The sequence below is a fragment of the Furipterus horrens genome, unplaced genomic scaffold (assembly GCF_987537825.1).
Source record: "Furipterus horrens unplaced genomic scaffold, mFurHor1.1.pri manual_scaffold_8, whole genome shotgun sequence".
Lineage (NCBI taxonomy): Eukaryota > Metazoa > Chordata > Mammalia > Chiroptera > Furipteridae > Furipterus > Furipterus horrens.
The window spans coordinates 69,918,618-69,946,091 of NW_028327178.1; the positions used below are offsets into that span (position 1 = coordinate 69,918,618).

The 27,474-nt window shown below is 37.9% G+C and overlaps 2 protein-coding genes across 2 annotated transcripts in view; one reads left to right on the forward strand and one right to left on the reverse strand.

Annotated features, from left to right (window-relative positions):
- Positions 1 to 3,049, reverse strand: part of CFAP61 (cilia and flagella associated protein 61) — a 431,546-nt gene extending 428,497 nt beyond the window's left edge. The window contains exon 1 of the mRNA XM_090285993.1: positions 2,922 to 3,049. The gene's annotated coding sequence lies outside the window, so the exon portion shown is untranslated. The remainder of the gene's footprint in view (positions 1 to 2,921) is intronic.
- An 82-nt stretch (positions 3,050 to 3,131) lies between these two features.
- Positions 3,132 to 27,001, forward strand: CRNKL1 (crooked neck pre-mRNA splicing factor 1). The gene is made up of 14 exons (XM_090285994.1): positions 3,132 to 3,262; positions 4,860 to 5,012; positions 5,810 to 5,901; positions 6,998 to 7,156; positions 8,667 to 8,833; positions 17,935 to 18,113; positions 19,489 to 19,659; positions 21,106 to 21,297; positions 22,023 to 22,082; positions 22,794 to 22,874; positions 23,624 to 23,863; positions 25,073 to 25,174; positions 25,629 to 25,877; positions 26,781 to 27,001. The coding sequence occupies exons 1-14, from the start codon at positions 3,212 to 3,214 to the stop codon at positions 26,946 to 26,948; spliced, it is 2,064 nt and encodes a 687-aa protein (XP_090142120.1). The 5' UTR covers positions 3,132 to 3,211; the 3' UTR covers positions 26,949 to 27,001.
- Positions 27,002 to 27,474: the final 473 nt, after the last annotated feature.

Here is a 27,474-nt window from a genome sequence, read left to right on the forward strand (position 1 = left end):
GAAAAAAATTTATCTTATAATAATTTCAAAAAGAATAAGTGAAAAGTTGCTTGAAAGTAATGGCTAAAGCTCTTTTTAGAATTGGTGAAAGACATGAAAGACATGAATTCTCAGTTTTGAGCAGGAAAATAAAAATAAATCCTAAATATATAGTAGTGTAACTACAAAACCTCAAAGATAAAGAGAAAATCTGAAAGCAACTAGATAAAAGACAGACTGCCTATGAAAGAATAACAATTACACTATGAGAGTATATTTCTCATCAGCAACAAAAGAAGCCAGAAGTACAGAGGATGGCATACTTCTGTGAAGGGCATATGATAAATATTTTAGGTTTTTTTGAGCCATGTGTTCTTTGTGCAACTACTCAACTGCAACTATTACACAGGAACAACCAGAGAAAATATGAACACAAATGAGTATCACTGTATTCCAAAAATATTTTACTTATGGACTCTGAAGTCCATAAATAGACAATGAGCTGAATTTGACCTACGGGATATAGTTTCCCACACCAGAATAGTATGTTTTAAGTGCAAAGGGAAAAATAACCATTAACCTACAATTCTATACCTAGCTAAACAATCATTTAAAAAATTAAAGGTGAAATAAAAACAATTTCATACAAAAACTAAAAGAAAATTTCAAAGAACCTGGTTGAAATAACTAATAAATGTGTATATCAGGAAGAGTAAAATTAAAATAGAAAGGAGTGGAATAAAGAAGAATTGTTGAGGGGAAAAAAAGGTAAACGTGCAGGTATACAAGGGGGGGGCCCAAAAAAACTGGGATTATCTTCTGGAGGGTGGGCCCCTGGCAGAACAGGCTTCCCCGACTATGTGAGTGTTCTAGGAACCCATCTGTATCAGTCTACCAGCTGGCGTAGTTGTGAGAGGCTGCACTCAGCTTCAGTGAATTTTTAAAAGACTCTTTAAACATGTTTGTCCATTTTATAATGTTTGATTTACAAGTGCACCAACCCACAGCACAATGAGTATTCAGCTGTTTTTGACCAAAATGGCAGGACTCCTGTACCCCACCCTTCCTATTCACATGACCTCACCCTGAGCAACTTTTGTTTCCCCAGATGAAAAAAGTCCTCAAAGGGAAACAATTTATCAATGTGATGTGGAAAAGGTGAAACAAAAAGCAGTAGAAGCACTAAAAGGTATAAAAATCGACAAGTTCAAAAACCATTTTGAGCAGTGGAAAAAACATTTCCATAGGTGTATTGCATCAGATGGAGAGTACTTTGAAGGTGACTTAAGTTTAAACATGTAAGAATAAATACACAATTTTTAGTAAATAAATACCACTTGGGGGGGGGATCCCCCCTCGTATCTAAATAAGAATTGATGGCAAAAGTAATGATGATAAATTTTGCTTAAAAAACAAAAGCTGAATTGAATAACCAGACAATAAAAACTTGTGAGGTAGAAGTAAAGCCTTCTGGGTGTTTGTATCTTTGCAAAGGCTAGAGGTAATAAACTTTAAACTTCGTTAAATTAATTATGCATAATTACAAACTTAAAAAATTTATTTAAAGGAAATATCTTTTTATTTTAATAGCTATTTGTTTATTTTATTAGGTGACTGCTCTTTATAGTGATATAAAATCTCATTCATTTTATTTTAAATTTGAAAACTAAGCTAAAAATTTAAGTAATAATACAGGTGTTACAGAGCTATGGCAAATATTTTTGTATAAGTTACAAATGACTTCAGTTTGGGAAATCAGCATAAAATTTTTTTCAAAAGCATTATCTGCAGATGAAATATATAAATATATTTTTTCCAAACACCAAAAGAGACTTGCAACAGTCAAGATTATCTTAACCAATGAGCTATCAATACATTAAAAGACAGGGAGGAATCTTAAATGCATATTAAAAAGTGAAAGAAGCCAATCTGAAAAGGCTGTAGCATACTACATGATTCCAATGATATAACATTCTCAAAAATCAAAACTATGTAAACAATTTTAAAAATCAATGGTTGCAGAGGGCAAAAAGGGGAGGGGGTAATGAATAGGTGGAACACAGAGAATTTTTAGGACAGTGAAACTATTTTGTACCATATTCCAATGATGGACATATGTCACTATATTATTTGTCAAATCTCATAGAATGTACGGCACCAAGAGTGAATCCGTATGTAGACTACAGACTTTGGGTGATAATGTGTCAATGTAGGTTTATCGAATGTACCACTTTGGGGAGGGGGGTAGTTGATAATAGAGAGTCTGGGGGTTGAGGTAAAAAGGGGAATAAAAATTCTCTGCCCCTTTTATTCAATTTTGCTGTTAACCTAAAACTGCCAAGAAATGAAATTTTTTTTTAAAATTCTAACCACTTGCTTGCACATTAAGTTAATTTTTCTGTTTTTGAAGAAAACAGAATTATACCAATTAACATTTACTAAGCGCTTTACACAGGTTTTCTCTTTAATCTTACTGAAATGGATATTATCCTCATCTACTCTTAAAGACAGGGAGGCCAAGAGAATCTGTAATTAAGACACGCATTGAGAATTTAAACATCTGTTTACCTGACAACAGGCTGGCTGGTTTGCTAGTAGTTTATTGATTCATTTCTGTTTTTATTGTCTGACTTTAAAATACCTTCAATTATTTAAAATAAATGTCTAATAACCTTGGAGTTAATTATTTGGGAATACTGTCCGGAAACGAAGGAGTGTGGGTCTCAGAAACTACAAAACCTAGAAAGCAGCGAAGCTCAGGGATGCCTAGGAGCGCAGAGGCTCGGCCCTTGGCATGCTTGGAATAGTAGTTTTGTGGCCTGCCTCTCTTCCCCCGCCCTCGAACATCCAGATCGGAACGTGGTTTCTTCTCCCCTAGCTGGGCGCCAAGGGTAGACAAATCCAGCCGTCCTTGCGTGGTCATCCCAGTCCCGGAGACTGACCTGGATGCGTCCCTGATGCCCTGGACCGAGTTCTGGCTTCACTGCGAAGAAGGACAGCTCTATCCACCTCACCCGCAGCTACAGAACGCCGCGCTCCACCCAGCTCTGAGGACGCACAGCCAGGTTACCACAGAAACGGCCTCCGCTGGCTCACAGCGTGTGCGTGAGGTCAAAGCCAGTTAGCTTCCGGTTCCGGGTTTCCGCTTGTTGCCAGAAAGTAGAGAGTTGTGGGTGAGCTCTGTGGCCGGTTTTGGGGTTTCGAGGTTCGCTGGAAGTCTTCTGCCGCAGCCATGGCGGCCTCCACCGCGGCCGGGAAGCAGAGAATTCCCAAAGTGGCCAAGGTAGGGGATAGCAAGGGCCGTTGTGGGAAGGGCCTTGGGGGAGGGGGTCACCCCAGGCTCCGTGGTACCTGGGGCGGGTTTGTTTTCTGAACGCCTGGCGCACCACGTGCGGGGCCGAGCGTGATAGGAGGGGAAGGGATACCTAGGAGTGTGGTGCGGCGCAGCCCACGTCGGCGGGGCCTTCGTTCTGGTAAGGTGTTTTTGCGTGCGGGAAGAGGGGGTCATTCAGCGGAGATAACTGAGCCAGGATGGGCTCTAGGCACTTCAGGGCTACACTCTAATACGGGCGACGAAAAAAGTACACAAAAAAGACACACGTGTCAAATAGCAACTTGCCCGATGCCACTGAGGCAGAGTAGAATACGACATGGAATAATAGGTATTGTATGAGAGGGTGTCCGAAGTAAACTCTGCTGAGGAAGTGACATTTAAGCCGAAACTAAAAGGCTGAAGAAGAGTTAGCCCAGCTGAAAATGGAAAGAATGACAGCAATGACAACAGTTGGGTAGTGATATAATGTAAGTTAATTAAGCAATAAACGATATCTGTTATTCCCATCCGTGGATACTTACCAGGTATTTAAAATGTTACAGGCTTTGTCCTAAGCCTTTACAGATACTGTCCTTCCAGTCTGTTTCTCCGGCCCAGATCACTCACTTGAGCCTGTTGTTTACATATTTATTTAGATGACTTCCAGAGATAATGCCTGTAAAGCACAGTGTCTGGTACTTAATGCTCATGAAATATGAGCTATTATTATCATCATCATTTCACAGCACTAAGTAATTAGTATTTCTTATAATTCCATTCCATAAGCTTTTATTGGGCAGCACTGGTGCAGTAAAAATAATGTGAACCACATGTAATTTAAGTTTTCTCATAGCTATGTTAAGAAGTCAAAAACAGTGACATTAATTTTAATTATATATTTTATTTGGTAACTCATGTATCCAAGATGTCATTTCAACATATAATCAATGAAAAAAATAATTAGGTAGTTTATTATTTTCTCATACTAAGTCTTCAAAATCCACTGTGTATTCTTACACTTATAGCTCATCTCACTTTGGACACACTACATGTGGCTCATGGCTACCATGTTGGACTGCACAGCTCTGAGACCTCAAGAAGCTTATAGTCTAATGATGGAACTTACCAAATATTGTCTTTGACTTGAAATGCCATGAAAAACCAAATGCAGTTACCCACCTACGGCATTATCATCCACCTGGGGCCTAAGTGGAAGAATTCTGTAAATAGAGATTGAAATGCTGGATAACATATGGTATATATCTTGATAAAACCTCTGGTGAGAGTTTCACCTACACAGCCCCACAGTTTTTTATTTTGCTAATATAAAAGGGAAAATTTGCTATTATTGCTACCCTTTCTCTTGAGACTTTTACCTGTGGCTTGCTAATAGATGTCATGCATAAAACAGAAAACATATTTTTTGCTATTTAGTTGCACAGAGAAATGGGAACATGTCATACAAAGAAGGCGTCTTGAAACAAAGTTCTCATCCTTAAAAATGTTTGTTTCTTAAACTTTGTGTGAAGAGCATCTGCTAAAAAATAGAAATGTCTTGTCATAAAAGGTAAAAAACAAAGCGCCAGCTGAAGTACAGATAACTGCTGAACAACTTTTAAGAGAAGCTAAAGAGAGAGAACTTGAGCTTCTTCCACCTCCACCTCAACAGAAGATCACAGATGAAGAGGAGTTAAATGATTACAAACTAAGGAAAAGGAAGGTCAGTCAATGTGATGTCTTTCAGCATGTTAATATTGTTAAGGATTTATAGATCAGAGTTTGAAAAGTTCTTCTTTGTTGACAGACTGTAAGATGAGAAGAGGTTAGTGTTTCTAGCTACCTAAGTAATGTAACTTCTGGTTACCAGATAACTGCTTTATGAAATAATTCTGTTTCAGAATATAAAGAAATTAAGTCCACCAGAGACATGATTTTTGGTGCTCAATCAAGGATGGGTGGGAGTTGAACAGGTGGAACAACTGGCTTTGCAGCTGTATTCTGTGCTGCTTCTCTCTGTACCACCCCTTGTGTTAAAGAGTTAACATGTGGGAAAGAGGATTGGGAATCTAATCTAACCTCGCTCTAGAATGTGGGATTATTTTTAAACCACTAAGCCTGTTGTACCTACATATCAGTTATTCTTAATGAATATGTATGAACTTATGTTACACTACCAGAAAGACTTAGTCAAAAACATTTTCTTATCAGGAACAAGTAGAGTATATTACAGTATCAGTTAGTTGTTTGGGCAATAAAAGAAAATATCAACAAGTCTGCTGGTAACTCTTTATATCTAAAGTTTTTCTCTTGTTTGCATGTAAAACTTTAAAGAAGCACCTGTAATTTCACCTTCTGTATTGGGTTTCTTATTTCTTAAGGATTCCAGGATGTAATTTCTCTTAAAAAAGAACAAAATGAGTATTAACCTGTTTAGTACAGAATTAAGAGACAAAGAACAAGGCCATTTTTAGTTGTTTTTTTTTTTTTTCTTTAATTTGACCCTTTTTGCATTCCCAGACTTTTGAAGATAACATAAGAAAAAACAGGACTGTAATTAGTAACTGGATAAAATACGCACAATGGGAAGAGAGTCTAAAGGAGATTCAAAGGTAAACTTGGCGATCATGTAATTTTGTACATAAAGATATTGTAAGTTAACAGATCCCCTCCCCACCCCCAAAAAATAAAGAAAGAAATAGTTAAAGCACAAGTCAAAGGTTGTGTCTCTTTTTCAGAGTTTGTTCCACAGAGCCCTGGGTTTCCTTTGCGGATCCTAGGTGGCACTGTGGTAGGCTAGTCCTGGGGGGAGCAGAGTAAGAGGCTCTACGGGTGGGTCTCACCACCAACACACACACTACAGCCAGAGAAGCACGGTTTCATCTGCTTTCTCTATATTGGCATGTTTTTTAAATAAATTCTTTTACTGAAAACTAATGGCCAATAAGATTAAAATCACAACCTGGCCTTTTCTGTTGGTCAACCTTTCTGCAGTCTCTCAGCATGCCCCCTGCCCCCAGTGTGCTACATACTTGCCATTTCATGAACACATCTTGTCTCTTTAACTGTGACACTCAGCTTTCCTCTCTACCTGGAATGAGTACCCATCCACCCACATTGGCCTCTGGGACTTTTCTCAAGTTCCAAATTTGTTCTCAGTTCTGGAGTTAGGCTACTGCTTAGCCTTTTCCACCAGACATTTTTATTTCTTTTCCTCTGCTTCCTTTATAGATCTTGACTATAATGTTTATTACATTGCGTTGTAATTACATGCATGTCTAGCTTTCTCTAAGTCTTTGTAAGGTTCCTGAGAAGAGCATTATATCTTTTCACCTTTTTTTTTTTTAAATTTTATTTTTTATTTATTTTTTAAAGATTTTATTTATCTTTAGAGAGAGGGGAAAGGAGGGCGAAAGAGAGGGAAATAAACATCATTGTGTGGTTGCCTCTCACATGCCCCCAGCTGGGGACCTGGCCTGCCACCAAGGCATGTGCCCTGACTGGGAATCAAACCAGTGACCTTTCGGTTCGTAGGCCAGCACTCAATCCACTGAGCCACACCAGCCAGGGCTCCTTTCACCTTTTTATGCTCAATACCTGGCTCATGGGGGACACCTTATAAAATATCAGGGCACTGTGGATGGTTTGAAATAGTTGCTATATGTGTTGTATGTTTGTTTTTATTCCCTCCAAATCTTGATTCTTAAGGGCTCGATCCATATACGAACGTGCTTTAGATGTGGACTATCGAAATATTACACTCTGGCTGAAATACGCAGAAATGGAAATGAAGAATCGCCAGGTCAACCATGCCCGAAATATCTGGGACCGGGCCATAACAACTCTGCCTCGAGTCAACCAGTTCTGGTAAGTTTCTGATCTAATGAAATGGCTTTTTGTAAACTAGAAAAGTGCCACATTTGTGTATTTATTTCATTTACGTAGTGTGATCATACAGATGTCTTTGATTTTGTACATATAAGCATGTACAAGTGCTTTTGAATGTCCTGTAGTCTTTTAAGTTATCATCAATGTATAATAGCTATTTAATCAAAACTAAAGTTTAATCTTTTATGCATAAGAAAGTTCTTGTTGAATTAAGCAACTTTTAAGAAAAATATGTATTTTTTCTAGTGGTTCATCCTTTATAGACTTATAGTTTAATAAGAAAATATGTCTGATTTAACCTTTAGGGAAGATAAAGTCTTAAATCTCTTTCACATTTAACAGTTAGAACTAGGAATCGCCAAAGAACATTTTTTTCCCTAGGTCCTTTTTGAAAAATAACTTTTTATTTTTCAATTACAGTTGACATAAAATGCTATATTAGTTTCAGGTATATAACCCAGTGATTAGACATTTATGTAACTTACGAAGTGATCACCCTGATAAATCTAGTACCTGCCCGGAACTATACATATAGTTATTACAATTTTATGGACTGTATTTCCTATACTCTACATCCCCATGACTATTTTGTAACTACAATTTGTACTTTTTAATCCCTTCTCCTTTTTTACTCAGCTACCCAACCCCTTTCCTCTGGGAACAATGAAAATGTTCTCTGTATCTATGAGTCTGTTTCTATTTTGTTTGTTCATTATTTATTTATTTTTTTTTTTTTTTAAGATTTTTATTTATTTTTAGAGAGAGTGGTAGTGAGGGAGAAAGGGAGAGAAACATCAGTGTGTGGTTGCCTCTTGTGCATCCCTAGCTGGAGTCTTGGCCTGCAACACAGAAGCGAACCAGCAACCCTTTGCTTCATAGGCCAGTGCTCAGTCCACTGAGCCACAACAGCCAGGGCTATTCTTTAGATTCTGCATTTTAGTGAAATCACCTAGTATTTGTCTTTCTATGACTTATTTCACTCTGCATAGTATCATCTAGGTTTATCCATGTTGTTGCAAATGGCAAGCTTTCAATCTTTTTTACAACTGAATAATAGTCCATTGTTATATGTACCACATCTTCCTTATCCATTCATCTATCCATAGACACTTACGGTGCTTCCATATCTTAACTATTGTAAATAATGCTGCGATAAACACATAGATACATGTCTTTTTGAGTTAGTGTTTTGGGTTTCTTAAGATAAATACCTAGAAGTGGAATTGCTGGGTCCTTCTTTATCTCTTGTTAATAGAGCCTATGTTTTAAAGTCTTTTGTCTGGTATAAGTATTGCTACCCCAGCTTTTCTGTTTTTGTTTCCATTTTATGAAATATATTTTTCCATCTTCTTACTTTCAGTCTGCGTATGTCTTTCTATCTGAAGAGAGTTTTTTGTAGAGAGCATATGTATGGGTCTTGTTTTCTTAAGTGTTCAGCCACCTAAGACATTTTGACAGTGACAGATATTTTTGGATGGTTTTGTTAAAGGTACAAGTACACGTACATGGAGGAGATGCTGGGAAACATTGCTGGTGCTCGGCAGGTTTTTGAGCGCTGGATGGAATGGCAACCTGAGGAGCAAGCCTGGCACTCCTACATCAATTTTGAGCTGCGATACAAAGAGGTGGATCGAGCACGCACCATTTATGAGCGGTATATCCTTTGGATGAAGTCTCAGTGGTGCCATTATTGGCCTTGGTTCAGCTCCTGCCATGGAGATGTAGTCATGGTCAGGACATGTCATTAATGTTGGCCTAGAAGTCAGGGGTGCAAATTTCATCTGCTTCATAAGCTACATATATATTTTCTAGAGACTTGGGTTGCTCAGGAAAAATGTTTGTGGTCTCAGTGATTGAGTTTTCCAGTGAGGCTTTGGATTTGTTTATATTTTTGCAGTAATGCTATGGGTCCTTGTAGAAAATGACACACTAAAGCCCTGGCTGCTATAACCAGTTATATTTTTCTAGGGTTTAAGTTGATCATTAGCACCATTACTGGAGTTCATCCAAAGGTTTACTCTCTGCTAATGGTGTTATCCCAATGAGTCATTTATTTATTTATTTATTTATTTATTTATTTATTTTTGGATTTTCGATTGCAATTGTCCCATTTTTTTCCCCAGTGCTCCCTCCCATCCAGCCACCCTTTCTCCCACAATCATATCCCTCCCTGTTGTCCATGTTCATGAGTCATTTATACATGTTCCTTGATAAACCCTTCCCTTATCCCCCTTCTCTCCCTCTCCCCTCTCCCCTATTGACTGTTATTCTGCTCCTTGTTCTATTTAGTTCATTTGTTTGTGTTCTTTAGTTTCCTGTATTAGGCGATATTACATGTTATTTTGCTTTCTTTGCCTGGCTTATTTACTGAGCATAATTTTTTCTAGTTCCATCCATGTCGCAAATGGCAGGAGTTCCTTCTTTCACTCTGCTGCATAGTATTCCATTGTGTAAATGTACCACCGTTTTTTGATCCACTCATCTACAGATGGGCACTTAGGCTGTTTCCAGCATTTAGCTATTGTAAACAGGGCTGCTATGAACATAGGGGTGCATAAGTTCTTTTGAATTAGGGTTTTAGGGTTTTTCGGGTATAATCCTAGCAGTGGAATCACAGGTTCATAAGACAGTTCCATTTTTAGTTTTTTGAGGTAATTCCATACTGTTTTCCATAGTGGCTGCACCAGTCTGCATTCCCACCAGCAGTGCAGTAGGGTTCCCGTTTCTCCACATCCTCACCAGCACTTGTTATTTGTTGATTTGTTGACAATGGTTATGTTGACAGGTGTAAAGAGTTATCACATTGTGGTTTTTATTTGCATCTCTCTGATGGCTAATGATGTTGAGCATTTTTTCTGTATGTCCTCTTTGGAGAAGTGTTTGTTCAAGTCCTTTGCCGATTTTTTAATTGGGTTGTCTGTTTTCTTGATGTTGAGTCATATAAGCTCTTTATATATTTTGGAGATCAGTCCCTTGTTTGAGGTATTATTGGCGAATATGTTTTCCCATATGCTTGGTTTCCTTTTCATCTTGCTGATGTTTTCTTTTGCTGAGCAGAAACTCTTCAGTTTGATGTAGTCACATTTGTTTATTATTTCCTTTATTTCCCTTGCCTTAGGAGATATATCGTGGAGATATTGTTACATGGAATATCTGAAATTTTCCTGCCTATGTTTTCCTCTAGGACTTTTATGGTGTCACGGCTTACATTTAAGTCTTTGATCCATCTTGAGTTTATTCTCATGTGTGGTGTAAGTTGATGGTCTAGTTTCATTTTTTTGCATGTCCCTGTCCAGATCTCCCAGCACTATTTGTTGAAGAGGCTCTTCTCACTCCATTTTATATTCGTTCCCCCTTTATCAAATATTAATTGACCATCTAGTCCTGGATTTATTTCTGGGCTCTCTATTCTTTTCCATTGATCTATATGTCTGTTCTTATGCCAGTACCAGACTGTTTTGATCACAGTGGTTTTGTAGTATAGTTTGATGTCTGGTGTTGTGATTTCTCCTGCTGTGTTCTTCTGTCTCAAGATTGCTTTGGCTATTTGGGGTCTTTTTTGGTTCCATATGAATTTTTGGAGGATTTGTTCTAGGTCAGTGAAATATGTCATTGGTATTTTAATAGGGATTGCATTGAATCTGTAAATTGCTTTGGTTAGTATGGCCATTTTGATGATGTTGATTCTTCCCATCCAGAAACATGGTATTTGCTTCCATTTATTTGTATCTTCCTTAATTTTTTTCTTCAGTGTTACGTAATTTTCAGGTCTTTTATCTCTTTGCTTAAGTTTATTCCTAGGTATTTTATTTTTCTTGTTGCTACAGTAAATGGTATTTTCTTTTTTGTCTCTGTCTCCGGTATTTTATTGTTGGTGTACAGAAATGCCTTAGATTTCTGTATATTTATTTTGTACCCTGCCATTTTGCCAAATTCACTTATTATATCAAGTAGTCTTTTAGTGGAGCTTATAGGGTTTTCTATGTATAGTATCATGTCATCTGCTTATAATGACAGTTTTACTTCTTCTTTCCCAATTTGGATGCCTTTCATTTCTTTTTCTTGTCTGATTGCTGTGGCTAGGACTTCCAAGACTATGTTGAATAGGAGTGGAGAGAGTGGACATCCTTGTCTTGTTTCTGATTTCAGGGGGAATGCTTTCAGTTTTTGTCCGTTGAGTATGATATTGGCTTCTGGTTTCTCATATATGGCCTTAATTATGTTAAGGTATGCTCCCTCTATTCCCATTTTGCTGAGTGTTTTCATCATAAATGGGTGTTGTACTTTTATCAAATGCTTTATCTGCATCTATTGATATGATCATGTGATTTTTGTCTTTCATTTTGTTTAGGCGATGTATTATATCTGTTGATTTGCGAATATTAAACCATCCTTGCATCCCTGGGATGAATCCCACTTGATCGTGGTGTATGATCTTTTTAATGTGTTGCTGGGTCCTGTTTGCCAATAGTTTGTTGAGGATTTTAACATCTATGTTCATCAGCGATATTGGCCTGTAGTTTTCTTTCTTTGTTGTGTCTTGACCTGGTTTTGGAATTAGAGTAATACTGGCTTCATAGAAAGAGTTTGGGATTTTTCCCTCTTTTTGGATTTTTTGGAGTAGTTTGAGGAGCGTAGGAGTTAGTTCTTCCCTAAATGTTTTGTAAAATTCTCCTGTGAAGCCATCTGGTCCTGGGCTTTTGTGTGCCGGGAGATTTTTGATTACTGTTTCAATTTCCTTCTTTGTTATTGGTCTGTTGAGATGTTCTACTTCTTGATTCAGTTTTGGAAGATTGTATGTTTCTAGAAATTTGTCCATTTCATCTAGGTTTTTGAGTTTCTTGCCATACAGTTGTTTGTAGTAATTTTTTACAATCCTTTGTATTTCTGTAGTATCAGTCGTGATTTCTCCTCTTTCATTTCTAGTTTTGTTTATTTGGGTCTTCTCTCTTTTTTTCTTGAGGAGCCTAGCTAAAGGCTTGTCAATTTTATTTATTTTTTCAAAGAACCGGCTCCTACTTTTGTTGATCTTTTGAATTGTTTGTTTAGTCTCTATGTCATTTAATTCTGCTCTAATCTTGATGATTTCCTTCCTTCTACTTGCCCTAGGCTTTGTTTGTTGTTTTTCTTCCAGTTCTTGTAACTTTAGGGTTAGATTTTTTATTTGAGATTCTTCTATCCTTTTCAGATATGCCTATATTGCTATGAGATTCCCTCTCAGGACTGTTTTTGCTGTGTCCCATAGGTTTTGGGCTGTTGTGTGTTTATTATTATTAGTTTCCAGAAACTTCTTGATTTCTTCTTTGTATCATTTTTAATCCATTCATTATTTAATAGCATGTTATTCATTCTCCATGACTTTGGATGTCTTTGATTTTTTTCTCTGAGGTTGATTTCTAGTTTCAAGGCATTGTGGTCTGAAAAGATGCTTGATATAATTTCAATTTTCTTGAATTTGTTGAGGCTTGATTTGTGTCCTATCATGTGGTCTATCTTTGAAAATGTTCCATGTGCCTTTGAAAAGAATGTATATTTTGCTTCTTTGGGATGGAAAGTTCTGTATATATCAGTTAAGTCCATGTGGTGTGTTGTTCAATGTCTGTATATCCTTGGTGTGTCTTTGCTTCAGAGATCTGTCTATTTTTGATAATGGAGTGTTAAAGTCCCCTGCTATGAGCGTGTTGCTGTTAATATCCTTCTTGTGATCTTCTAATATTTTTTTATATATTTGGGTGCTCCTATGTTGGGTGCATATGTGTTATATCTTATTGTTGGATTGTTCCCTTAAGTATTAAGAAATTTCCTTCTTTGTCTTTTTCTTTTTTAATTTTTACTCTTTATTAAGAACATTCTTTTTAATTATTTGTTTGTTTATTTTATTTTTAGAGAGAGGGGAAAGGAGAAAGAGAAGGAGAGAAATATCACTGTGTGGTTGCCTCTCACTCGTGCCCCCAGCTGGGGACCTGATATGCAACCTAGCAATGTGCCCTGACTGGGAATCGAACCAGCGACACTTGACTCGCAGGCCATCTTTGTCTCTTTTTATGGCCCTTGCTTTGAAATCTGTTTTGTCTGATATGAGTATTGCTACTCCAGCTTTTTTGTCATGTTTGTTTGCTTGAAACACTTTTTTCCATCCCTTCACTCTCAATCTGTGTAAATATTTTGTTTTGAGGTGTGTTTCTTGTAGACAGCAAATGTGTGGGTCCTGTTTTTGTATCCATTCCACTACCCTTTGTCTTTTAATTGCAGCATTTAATCCATTTACATTTAAGGTTATTATCGACATGTATTTATTTATTTCCCTTTGTACCTGTATTCCTCTCCTCTTTTTTTTATTTTTCTTAAAGCATTCCCTATAGCATCTCTTGCAGTGCTGGTTTGGTGGAGATGTATTCTTTTAGTCTTCCTTTATCTGAGAAACTCCTTATTTCACCTTCCATTTTGAATGAGAGCCTTGCTGGGTAGAGTAGTCTTGGTTGTGGGCCTGTTTTTCATTGCTTGAAATATTTTTGACCATTCCCTTCTGGCTTGTAGTGTTTCTGTTGAGAAATCGGTCAACAGCCTTATCGGAGCTCTCTTGTATGTTATTTGCTGTTTTTCTCTTGCAGCTTTTAGGATTCTCTTTGTCTTTGAATGTTGCCATTTTAATTATGACGTGCTTTGGAGTGGGCCTTCTTGGGTTCGTCTTCATTGGGACTCTGTGTTTCTTGGACTAACATTACTTTTTCTCTCATCAGGTTAGGAAAATTTTCTGTCATTACTTCTATCAGCTTCTCTCTCCCTTGTTCTTCTTCTTCTCCCTCTTTTATTCCAGTGATCCGGATATGATTTTGTCTCATGTTATCCTGTAATTCCCTTAGACCCTCTTCATACTTTTTCAATCTTTTTTTCATTTTGTTGTATTGTCTGGGAATTTTTTTCTGCATTGTCCTCTAACTCACTAATCTGATCCTCTGCTTCATTTAGTCTGCTTTTGATTGATTCTACTTTTTCAGTTCAGAGATTGTATTTTTTCATTTCTTCCTGGTTCTTATTAATAGTTTCTATGTCCTTTTTTATGCTGGTGTAGTTCTCCGTAAGTTCCTTGTAATTTTCTTGGAACTGTTGGTAACTTCCTTGGAGGTTGCTGTAATGATTTTTGAAATTGTCGAGTATATTGAGCTTCTTCACCACCATTGTTTTGAATTCCATGTCTGATATTTGGGTTATGTCTATTCCATGTACCTCTCTTTCTGGGGATTCCTCTTTTCCTTTCATTGGGAGGTTGTTTCTGTGTCTTCCCATGTTGGATTCTTCTTGTTTTTGTTTTTTGGATTTGTCTGCTTTAATTTCCCTCCTTTAAGGTATGAGATTCTTTATAGGAGATCTTGGCATTTCAGTGGTGCAGTCTCTTTGATCTCCTGAGCCTGATGTTCTTGGGGTACCCTTTATGTCATTTGTTTATGCTGTCTGGTTATATTTCAGATGCTCTTTGGTGGGACCTTCCCTCTGGCTAGTTGATTGAGAGTCACTCTGCCCACCTTGTCTTGAGTTCTTTTTTGGAGACGCTGTTAAAAACATAAACACACATCCCAGGCAAGAAACCTACACCCTCAAAAATATCCCCCACCCTCTATCCCACTATCGGCAGCAAATGAGCCAGTATTAATATAAATGTAGAGAGATTAGGGCTATTATACTACAGGAAGAATAGATAAGAGTTGTTTTTAAAGACGAAAAAGATGATTATTGAGAGGGGGGATGATAGAGTAATAGTAGCAAGTAGTGTTGAGACTATGCAAGACAGTAATATTTACATTGTATGTTAATAATAAAAGGAACAATGCAGAATATAGTAAGAAAGTGGAATTGTATCATATTAGATTTATATAGTAGTTATATGCTATATATTTATTGTGAAAGGGAGGCTAAACAAAACAGACAAACAAATTAAAGAGGAAGGATGAGAGGGAGAGATGGTATGAAACAAAGAGATAGTTTTCAAAAAAATTTTTTTAAATTGAAATTAAAATGAAATTTTAAAAAAGTAAAATACAAATAAAAATACTAAAATAGAAATAAAAAATTTTTAAAAAAGAAAGTTTTTACTCAGTTCAGCCTTTGTGTGCAGTCTTCTTTCTCTGGATCCACAGCTGGTCTATTGAGGCAGGCCACAGGTTCCTGATCCTGGCAGCAGCGGTGTGCACTTGCGTGCGGTGTTGGTCTCGCTAGCCTCACGCCCACTGGGTCACATGCCCCAGTAACACCCATGCCCGAGTAACACCCGCGCACGCACGCACGGCAGTCAGTGCATTCTTTTGGTGCCTGCTGGAGCCGGCCGAGTTGCTTGTGCGTGCGCACGGTGGCCTGCGCGCTAGCCTCAAGCCTGCTGAGCCGTGTCTGTGAATTGGTTTCTCGCCCGTTGTGGTGGGCCCCGGACACTTGTGCACGGTGGAAGTGGGCATCTGTGAGTTGCGGCCGCCTGCTTGGGTGGGCACAAGTAGCGCTTGTACAAGTGGCCTGTGCATTGGTTTGGCGCCTATTGGGGCGGGCCAGGGGTGTCTGCGCACGGTTTCCTGTGTGCGCAGCGGGCTGATTTTTCGCCTTTTGGTGCGTTGATCTTATGCCTTTCGGGGTGGGCCCGAGGGGCACTTGGACGCACAGCCAGCGACTTGGTTGCACGCCTGGGCCAGCAGACGAGGGCAACTCCCTGTGTGTGCTTGTGCGACCCAAAGGGAGGGTTGGGGAGTGGGCGAGTGCACTTCTGCGCCTGCGCTCCTCAAGAATCTCCTCTCACCCCTAACCTCTCCTCCCTTCTCCGTAGTACACAAGAGAAAAATATAAAGGAACAACACATTCTTACATACACAGCAGTACGCTGTTTCTTGTCTTTCAGTGCCAGATGCCACCTGGCCCACTCCTGGCTCTGCCAGCGGGCAGAGATCCGCTCTCCTCCTGATGCCTCTCTGGGGAAGCCTGTGGTCACTAAAAAGTCTTTGTGTACTTCCAGCCACAGCTCTGGGAGCCAACCCAGTCAGAAATCCTGTCTCGTCCCCCTTTCCTCCCTTATCCTCACCGAACAGGTTGTTTCCAGATGGTTCTTCTCTAATCCAGCAGTGCGATGGCTCAACTCCTGCCAGTGTCCAGCTGCTCACTGAGATGTTCTGTCTGCAATTAGTCCAAACTACAGACGGCTCTCGGGAGCTAGGAGGCGCAGCCTCCCCTCACTCCTCCACCATCTTCCTTCCCCAATGAGTCATTTAATTCCTTTGAGCCTTGGTGTCCTCATCTTTAAAACGAGAATAAAGATTTGTACTATGGGCTGGTTTTGAAGATTAGATGATAACACTCATAGCAACTGAAGTAGTCTGTCCTCATTATACACTGTTGCCATATTTGTGATTTCTTCTACTTGCTAAAATTTATTTGTGACCCCAAAATCAATATTTATGGCACTTTCACAGTCATTTGCAAACAAGAGCAGAGTGATGAAAAATTTGAGTCACCCAGGCATATGATCCCAACTGAGGTGACAATATGCCTTCTTGTCTCTGCTCTCATATCGAGATGATCAAAGGATGGAGACTGGACTGGACATGATAAGACAGTGCAGTGTTGTGTAAGAAGCTTTGGCTATGTGGCCAGGTAGATATATTTGAATCCTATCTCTGGCTCTGGTTAAGGGCAGTCTCTGGCAAGTCACTTAATACTTCTGAAACTGGTTTTTTGTTTTGTTTTTTTATGAAATATCAAAAATAGAATCTAAGTTATTAGGATTTAAGATTATCATCTATAGGAGATATATATATACCTACTTATTTCCCTGAGGAGTAATGATTTGTATGCTAATTAAGTGGCCATGGTGACTTCATAGGATGTAACTAACACAAATGATGAGAACCAACTTTATTATGCAATTTTAATATCTAAATTACCTCTACTCATTTTAATATTATAGTACTTGCTATGTGTCAGGCATTGTCCTAAGCACTTTACAAATATTATTTAATCCTCATGACAACCCTGTGATACAGGAACTATTCCATTCTCCAAATGTGGAAACTGAGGCATGAGAGATTAAGTATTAATTGCTTAACCAGGGTCTCTCAAGTAGTGGTGGAGATAGGATTTGAACCCAGTAGCAGCTTCAAAGCCAAGCTTTTAAAATTATTCCATACTTGAATGTATTACTAATGGAAATTAGTGATTTCCTCAAGGAAGGTAGATTAAAGATAGATAAGTATACCCTGTTAAGAAATAAAATGATAATTCAAAACTTTCTCTTTTGACTCTAGTTAGCAGTTTCTTTTTGTGACTTGTTTTATTCTTAATCATTAATTGAAATATTAATGCTATTGAGCATTTAGTATAATAGTTGCTATCTATTGAGCACATTCTTTTGGCCAGAAACTGCTGAGAGCTCTACATACATTTCTCATTTAAAGATAGCATTCATCTAATGAGATTGGTTTTATTTTTCTCTGTTTATAGATGATAAAACTGAGGCTTAGAAAAGTTAAATGACTTGTCTAGATCACGTTGCTAGTAACCAGGGTTCGCCTTTGCATGACTCCAAAGTCCTATTTGTACCACTACTAAAATATTGAATAAGCACTGGAGAAAGATGCAGCTCCTCATGAAGATCACAGTTTAGGGTTCTCCATCTTTATACGTTATTTATCACTCCTATCATCATAGTTTATGTTGTTGTGGTTTTGGTGTTAAGTGTTTTTAAGCCACATTGTCTTGCTAGTATTTCTTTAATTCCCCTGCACTTGTACTTGTGCACCCTGATGTTAAGAACTGGATCAAGTATGCCCGCTTTGAAGAAAAACATGGTTATTTTGCCCATGCACGTAAAGTATACGAGAGAGCTGTAGAATTCTTTGGAGATGAACATATGGATGAACACCTTTATGTTGCCTTTGCCAAATTTGAAGAAAATCAGAAAGAAGTAAGTAAACTTCACTGTTACATTGCGAAACAGCTTAGAAAAGATTACTTCTGTAGTAATCCTCATCAGTTTATTTCCATTTTCATATTCATTCATAGTTGGTGAAAATGTTTTCAAAATACAAAAATATCATTTCTAAAGAAAACACCATACATTTGTTGCTAAGCTGCAGATTGGGAGCTGAGTGATTATAGATTGTAACATAACTGTCTTAATTTTTTTGTGCTTTGCTTGAAAAGTAACTCTTTATATCTGGAGTGAGAATATTATCTATAAACTGAGAGTCATTTGGTATCCTAATTAAGGGGCTTTACAGATAATAAATCTGGGAAACAAAAAGCCCAGAGCCCTCAAAACAGAGAATAGAATTTGAAATGAAAACATGATTGTCCCATAGGTAAGTCAGTTCTTTTCTTCCATGGTATATATGAAAAATAATCCCTTAAGGTAGCTCAAGTAATGCAGAATTGAGAGAAGTAGGCTGAGGTCTAAATGCAGGGTCTTGCACAGGTCACAGTAGGGAGTTCAGATTCTATTCTAAGGGCAGTGGGAAGTATTGAAGTGTTTTAACAGTAGAAAACCTTGGTAGAATATAATTTATGTTGTAAGGAGAGCCTCTAGCTAATTTATATAGACTGTATTAGGGGGAGGGTAGCAAAGTGAAAAAGAGGAGACTTTTGAAATGGTATAGGAAAAAGTGGAGATAGTTTGGCAGAGGGATAGGGAGAAGTGAAGGGCTGTGTTGAAGGGTTAGAAATGGCAGGGCTTGATGAAGCAGTGAATGTGGGAAATGAAAGGAGAAGAATCAGGAGGGCTCCAGGGAATTTTAGCTTGAGCAAGTGTGTGACAGTAGGTATTGCTTAATCAAGTTTGGGAAGATTGCCCTGACCCCTGTAGCTCAATTGGTTGGGCATCATCCTACAAGGCATAAAGGTCACCAGTTTGATTGTGGGTTCAGTCCCCAATTGTGGTACATGCAAGAGGTAACGAATGAATGTTTCTCTCCCTCTCTTTTCTTCCTCCTTTCCCCTCTCTAAAAATAAATGTGTGTGTGTGTGTGTGTGTGTGTGTTTAAGGCTGGGGAGACTTGAGTTTGGTGGGGAGAAATAGGAGCTCAGTTTGGGACCTTTTAGTCTGCCATATACAGACAACATCCAACTGGCAGTGTTGGGTAGATAGTGTTAAATGTGGAGCTCGAAGGAGTGTCAGTCCTTCCTGACTGAAATACCTCATCCAAAGGGAGAAGAAGAATCCCATTTTGAACATTTTGAGGCCCCAAAATCTAACTTACAAGTAATGTTTTATGTCATAACTACTTTCCTGGTCATGAGTAGAATGAAAACATGTATGGCAGATAAACTCATCCTGTTTTTAGTTTGAAAGGGTACGAGTGATCTACAAGTATGCCCTGGATAGAATTTCAAAACAAGAAGCCCAAGAACTCTTTAAAAATTATACTGTCTTTGAGAAGAAGTTTGGTGATAGGCGGGGTATTGAAGACATCATTGTGAGCAAACGGAGATTCCAGTATGAAGAAGAAGTGAAGGTGAGTGCTGGTGTATATGCTTAATTCTACAGGTAAATAAGATGTGCCAGCCAATAGTAGCTACATTAAAATGGATACTAGCGTGTTAGGGCTACCAGTGATTAACTACACTCTTGATGATGTGTCTGTAATAAATGGGCAACCATTCCAGACAGGTTGGAATAATTGAGGCTAATAGAAAAGGCACACGAATAACAGTTGGATTTGCTCTGCTACTCGTGTGTAGAAAGTCACTTTGATTGCTAACTGTGTGATGTAGGAATTGAGCTAAATAAATCTGGAACCCATTTGAGCTTATTTTTGAAAGAAGGCAGAAGAATCAGGAATTGTTCCAAAAATAACCGAGTTCTTATACATCACCTTTTAGTTTTAACTGCTTGAACGAAAAGATGTATTTTAGACATGGTTCTGTTCTCATTTCTTTACCTGTAATGTACTGTTTTGATTTGAATTTAAAGACAGTAACATTTTCAAGATATCTACAAAATGACAACTCTAGTGTTAAATAAGGTCAGCAAGATATTGTCAAGATAAATTGCTACTAATTGAAAAGTTAGGTTTCACAGTTATAAGGGTTTAATTCTATTGTAGTTTTAAATCTAGATGTAATGACATATAGTCATATATGCAAACAAACAAATTTATAAAAATAGGCATCTACTTATTGAAAAATTATCTTGGAAGTGGTTATGTAAGGGGCCTTGCTGTGGGACACCTGGCTAATAATCTGTCCTCTATACAGTAGTCCCCACTCTTTTCTGAGGTTTTGCTTTCCACTGTTTTAATTACCTGCCATCAACTGTGGCCCAAAAATACTAAGTGGAAAATTCCAGAAATAATTCACAAGTTTTAAATTGCTCACTGTTCTGCATAGAGTGATGAAATCTCAAGCCATCCCATTCTATTCTGCCTGGGAAATGAATAATCCCTTTGTTCAGCATTTCCACACTGTACACTACCCACCTGTTAGTTACTTAGTAACTGTCTTGGTTGTCAGATCAACTATCGTACTATCACAGTACTTGTGTCCAAATAACTCTTATTTTACTTAATAGTAACTCTAAAGTGCAAGAATACTTTTAAGTTTTATCACAGATATATATGTATAGGAAAAAATATTGTGATATTTGTGTACACACATGTATATGTGTATACATGTATATACATGTATGTGTGCGTATAGGGTTCAATACAATATGGTTTGGGGCATCTACTGGGGGTCCTGGTTCCTATACCCCACAGATAAGTGGGGGACTACTATATTCCTCATTCTTCTTTATTTATAAAATCTCAAGAATGACATTTTTTCAAATATGACAGCATATAAAATCTAGAGGAAAAGTTGCTAAAATATAAAGTCAGCCTGGTGCCTTCTTTCAGTTCACATAGTCCAGCAAGCATAGCTCTTGCTTTTGCTTTTATTTACTAAATTTATTGTCTTTGTAGGCTAATCCACACAATTATGATGCATGGTTTGATTACTTGCGCTTGGTGGAAAGTGATGCAGAAGCAGACACTGTACGAGAAGTCTATGAAAGAGCTATTGCCAATGTCCCACCCATTCAGGAGAAGAGACATTGGAAGCGCTACATCTATCTTTGGATTAACTATGCACTCTATGAAGAACTGGAAGCAAAGGTAAAAGGTGGAATTACATGTCAGCTATTAATGATTTCCTCACCCCTGTGCTTAAAACTTGCTGTTGTGGGTGGTAACTGATATTTATAATCCTTGAAACAGAAGAATTTAGTTATAGATTCTTACAGGCCTCCACTTAAATCTTGTAGTTATATGTTCTCTGTAACATTTTAATGTCTGTTTCTTTTTTGGGCTCAGGTGTGGTGTATTTTTTGTTGTTGTGTTTTGTTTTTTAAACCTTGAGGCACGAGATTATCATTTGGAACTTGAACTTGAAAGGGAACAATGAACCAGCCATTAGTTTAATGGTCCATAGTTCCCTGGGTTCTCATAAATAGGAACCATAGCTAGATTGCACATCCTTGCTTTTAGTAAAGATAAAGTGGGATTTTTAGAAATTGATCATGTATTCGTTAAGAGACAGAGATCTGAGATCATAAAGCAATTTTGTTTCTTTCTGCTATCAGGCAAAAAAGCCTTTCTACAGAGAAGCTCTCAGAGTTTTATGGTTATATTGTCGGTGGTTCTTAAACCAAAGTTTGATGGCCAAAGGTTGTTCACACTTTTGATTATAAATGGAACCAGGGTTTGAAAATAGCAAATTGTGAAAACACATTCAATGTTGGGGGTATACATTTTTTACTATTATTAGTAAAATTATTAACTAATAAAATTAGTATTAGCAAGTCTTCAATATTTTGTGAAAATTTCTTGACCTCATACAGGATCCTGAAAGAACAAGACAGGTGTATCAAGCCTCTTTGGAACTAATTCCTCATAAAAAGGTACATTTGTTTTAAGTGTTCTATTCCAAAAGTCAAAACTCTGCTTCTATTGTGAAATAATTCAGTGACATAATATTTATTGATTGACTATTTCTTAGTGGTAGGCACCATGGAAAACATAAATAAGAATAAGATACGCTCTTTGCCTCTGAAAATAGTTTATAGTCTAGTTGAGAGGACAACCTGTGACAAATGAATAATACAGATAATAATAGAGATTCAGAGGAGGATGGGTAATTGGAATAGACTGAGTGGGAGGAGGAAGATGAACATCCAGAGGGTACATAGCATGTGAAGGAAACAGCAAACAAGTATTTGTTGGCAGCTGAGTGGATGTATGCATGCAAAGATGAACACATGTATTCTGGAAATGGTTGAAACGTTATCTCTGCCATATTTCCCAGCACAAGAAATAAAGAGAGATGGTGACCGAGTTACTGTCTAGAATAGAAATGGCATATTCTGTCAACTCACAGGCATACCCAGGGTCCTGTAATACTACATAGTACCTAAATTAATGTTCTGTTTTTTGTTTGTTTTGTAATTGGTGAAAGAAATATTGTCATCAATGCTTTTAAAAAGAAAATGCATCTGTCCTAGCTCTGAAGTTTTAGAAAATTCTAATTGCCTATGGCCTTTTGTTATTTTAAATTTAACTTAATATAATTTAAATGAGTCTCTTAAGCTAGATATTGTGCTTTTGTTTTCTAGTTCACATTTGCCAAAATATGGCTCCTATATGCACAATTTGAAATAAGACAGAAAAATTTACCATTTGCCAGAAGAGCTTTGGTAAGTAAAGAAGGGATCAAGATGCATCACTAAGTTCTGCGAGAAGGAAATTAAAGTCTTAGTGCAATTCCTACTGACAAAACAACAGAAATATGCTTTAAACACTGGGACATGTTAGAAAACACGTGGCCTTTAAAGAAAGATTGGGTGGTAATGCTTACATTATTCTATTTTAACACTGGAAACTTTTTAGCTACCAGTTACCAAATCATTCTTCACACTATAAAGATCTGGTCTTAGATCAGATCGGATCTTTAGTAGTCTGATCCTGTAAAAAATTTTTGTTCTATTAAATGCACCTTCTTCTTAACAGTTCTAAAATTTCTTAATGGGATCAGTTACTGTGTTGAAATAGAGTTGTCCTCTGATAAGCTACTCTCACCCTGGCTGTGGGCAGCAAAGCAGGGTTCATCCTTTGATTACCATTTCACTTCTAGGAGACTAGACATCTGACATTTATATTCCCTAAGAGATCCTGAGAAACTAAGTAAAATACAAAATAGTTGTCAGATAATTCTGGAACACTGTCTCCTGCTGAACAGACCCAGTGGCAGAGGCCCTCTTGACAGCTGAGTGAATTAGAGGGTTTCCTTTGGTCTTTTGTCAAAAACCATGATGAATAGTGTATCATGAAGGAAAGAGTGGCTTGCCGTATTGACTCTCCAGAGTTCTTGCTCAGCAGAGAACAATTTCTGGTCGACAATGTCTATGCACAAGGTAATACAGCAGTTGGTCATTTTCTTTTCTAGGGAACTTCCATAGGTAAATGTCCAAAGAACAAGTTATTTAAAGGTTACATAGAACTGGAGCTACAGCTTCGAGAATTTGACAGATGCCGGAAGCTTTATGAAAAGTTCCTGGAATTTGGACCTGAAAATTGTACCTCTTGGATTAAATTTGCAGAATTAGAGACAATCCTTGGTGATACTGAGAGAGCCCGTGCAATCTACGAGTTAGCCATCAGCCAGCCACGCTTAGACATGCCAGAGGTGAGGATCTCCAGTTGAATATATAGTTTTAGACACTTCTCTAGTATTACTTAAGATGACCATCTAAATGCATTTGAGAGTATAAAGAAGATCTAACTTCCAGTCTTTTCCACTTGGATGAGGACTTTTCTGTTTTGGAGATAGAAAGGCAGGGGAAGCAGCCCTCTAATTAGATACTAGAGCACAGGAATGCCCCATTATGACACCAGGCTGAACTGGAATATAATGGGTGGGTGACTGGCTCTCTTCCTCCCTTTCTCAAACAGAAAGCTAAAAAGGATGGGATAGTCAAGGCAACAGGCAGTCGGCAACCCCATCCAGAGATCAAGGGAGATGGAAGTTGAGACTGCACATCTCTGGATTCTCCTGGCAGTTTTTTCCGGATTGGGCAAGCAAAAGAGGCTCTAAGTAAACCAGGATGTTCTTGAAATTACAGCTGCTACAGTACTAAGTCCTGCCTTTGCAGGACCCAAAATCATCCCTTCATTATTTAAGCGTAAGCCACAAGGTGGCGCCAAACCAAAGCTGGGACTAATTTGAATCTAAAAGGAATCACTGAACTCTCAGCCATTTTGTTTATCTTGCATGAATGTTACCTTTTATTTCATGGTTCACTGGGCCCCATTGACTGCAGTAGGGCAGGGCTCTTTGTATTACTAATTCCATCTGTTGACCTCAGCTCCTCCACAAACTGCCACCTCCCAGGAGTCCAGGCCACATGTTGCTCATCCTGTGCTCTTGACAGGTTATACATACTAGCAGGTGAGCCAGCTATTCACTGAATGCTTTTTGAGTTGAACTCAGACATACCAAGAACTTACAGCGGAGGCAAAAATAGTATATACTGGCTAATCTAAGCCTGTTTTCTCCCTTCAAGTTCAGTTGTATGTGGCACAGTCATGACAGCACCTGGGAAACTTGGCAAGTCTCTCAGCTCTATTTGATAAAAGTCCAGCTTTTGAAAAATTCCAAGAGAGAATCCAAAACTAAATCCAAGGCCCTTTTTTCTCGTAATATAGAATTCTAGCCAAGTTTGTGGCATCATGTAAGTGCTAATATTTATCTTATCCGCATGCCATCTATTCTTTAACTGTTCACAGAAATCCTTAGGTTCCAGGATTTCCTAGGTTGGAATGGTAAACTATGCTTTGGATAGGGACATGTTGCTTTTTAAACATCAAGGCTGACCTATGAAGTTATCTTTCTTAGGTGCTCTGGAAATCATATATTGATTTTGAAATTGAGCAGGAAGAAACTGAAAGAACACGCAATCTTTACCGACGATTGCTTCAACGGACACAACATGTCAAGGTATCCTATGCTTTATAGATTATCTTTGATTTTACTTGAATCAGCAATCCTGAAGAAATATTGTATTTCTAAATTTTAAGTGTTTTAAAATACAAATTTTAAATGGTTTCCTTGCTTTTAAAGAGAACCTGTCGTGAGTCTCAGAGGACTTTGGAATATTAAGCTTATACCAGGTCAATATTTATACTGCATGTGAATAGGTGTCATAGGGTTGAATAAAAAGTTAAACACTTCTCAATTTGAAGACTATTTTGGACACAATTGGATATAGAAGTAGACTGCTTCAACATTAATATATTGAAGCATATAATACATCTTATATTCCTTGGAATACAAGAAATGAGCAAATTAGTATGTTTGGATGTTACTAATAAGAAATTAGCTTTATTATTATTATTACATTATTGTATTCTGGGTGACAAGGCTAATTTGTTCTATAATAATTTCTTTGAAGGTATGGATCAGTTTTGCTCAGTTTGAGTTGTCTTCGGGGAAAGAAGGAAGTCTGGCTAAATGCAGACAAATTTATGAAGAAGCTAACAAAACCATGCGAAACTGTGAAGAAAAAGAAGAGAGACTTATGCTGCTGGAATCTTGGCGAAGTTTTGAAGATGAATTTGGAACTGCATCAGATAAGGAGAGAGTAGACAAACTCATGCCAGAGAAAGTCAAGAAGAGAAGAAAGGTCCAGGCTGATGATGGGGTAAGAACTGAGCCCCTGGAACTGGTCACTCATGTCAAATGAGCAGAAATGCATTTGGCTTAGTTTGTACTTTTAAGTGGCATATGTACAGTGTAAGAATGGGCGCAGATACTCTGGGGTAGGAGATAGTAGCAGTCTGGCTAATGTCAAAATAGAGTAGAGAATGGGAGAGGGTTGGCAAATGTTTCTTGGTTGATTTTATAAGTACATGAAGTGTGGTACTTCAGGAGCACTATGCAGGAAGTCAGGATAGAGGGAAGTGAAAATCAACTTTCAGTAGGAAGGACCTAATCCAGAGAAGGCTTTGTAGGCTATAGGAAGGCTCTTAGGCACAAAATGACACAACCTAGTCACTGGCATCTCCTGCAGCCACCTGCAGGGGGGTTTAGATTGCAGGAGCACCAATTGGGACGCTGTAAGTAAAACATGTGGTGGAAGCTGGAACTAGAGCAACCTTTAGAAAGTAAAATTAGTGACCCTCTGGACATGGAGATGTTAGAGTACAGATTCACAATAATTATGTAGGTATATGGCTTCCACTGTGGGGTAAACATTTAAGTAAATCTTTAAATTTTTTAAATCTTAGACTGTAAGATGTAGTTAGACACTGACTGTCTCCTTGGTTGACTATAGAGGAGCTGTGCTTAGATTTTAGAATTTTTCTCCATCAGGATTTTATCTCACTGAGCCACTCTTGCAGCAACACCAATCCAACAGCTACTTGTTCACTCCGTTTCAAGGTCTGGCCCTTGTTCTTTCTGTAGTAGACTGTGATGTTTTGTAAAATGAAGATAAGTTGAATTTGAACTCTTGGCTTCAGAGAAAATTCTCCACTTTAAAGTAACTGAAATGTATTTCAGAGACATGTTTACTTACCTTTCAATTGTTACTTTTTCCCCCTAGTCTGATGCAGGCTGGGAAGAATACTATGATTACATCTTTCCAGAAGATGCTGCCAACCAACCAAACCTTAAGCTTCTGGCCATGGCCAAACTTTGGAAGAAACAGCAACAGGAAAAGGAGGCTGCCGAGCAAGACCCAGATAAAGATGTAGATGAGAGTGAATCCTGATCTTATTCATATTGATGGTTTTATTATTTTTATAAATTAATAGTTTGGGACTCCTATGACTCCTGTTAAGTTTTTGTATATTTCACAGTAACGAACTGACTGAAATATTTGGCAGCTACTTTTTGAATTATTTTTAAAATGCTCTTGGTCTAGTTAGGGGTGGGCGGTTTGTGAGTAAAGGAATTTTTTTAACTGCTGGATTTTTTGACTAAATCCAAACATTTTTTTGTCTGCATAATATGTTAAGAAATCTAGGGAATGTTTAACATCTACGTTAGACGCAAATGCAGGCTTCTGAAAGAACTTTTTTCTGTAAGTTTTCAAGTTACATTCTACAGGAACTTTTAAGATTGTATGTATTTACTTTTAGAGAGCAGGAAAGGGTGGGAGAGAGGGAGAAACATCGATGTGCAAGAGAAACATGGATCAGTTGTCTCACACACCCCCAGATGGAGCCCTGACCAGGAATCAAACCGGCAACCTTTCAGTTTGCAAGCCAGTCTACTAAGCCACACCCGCCACAGCT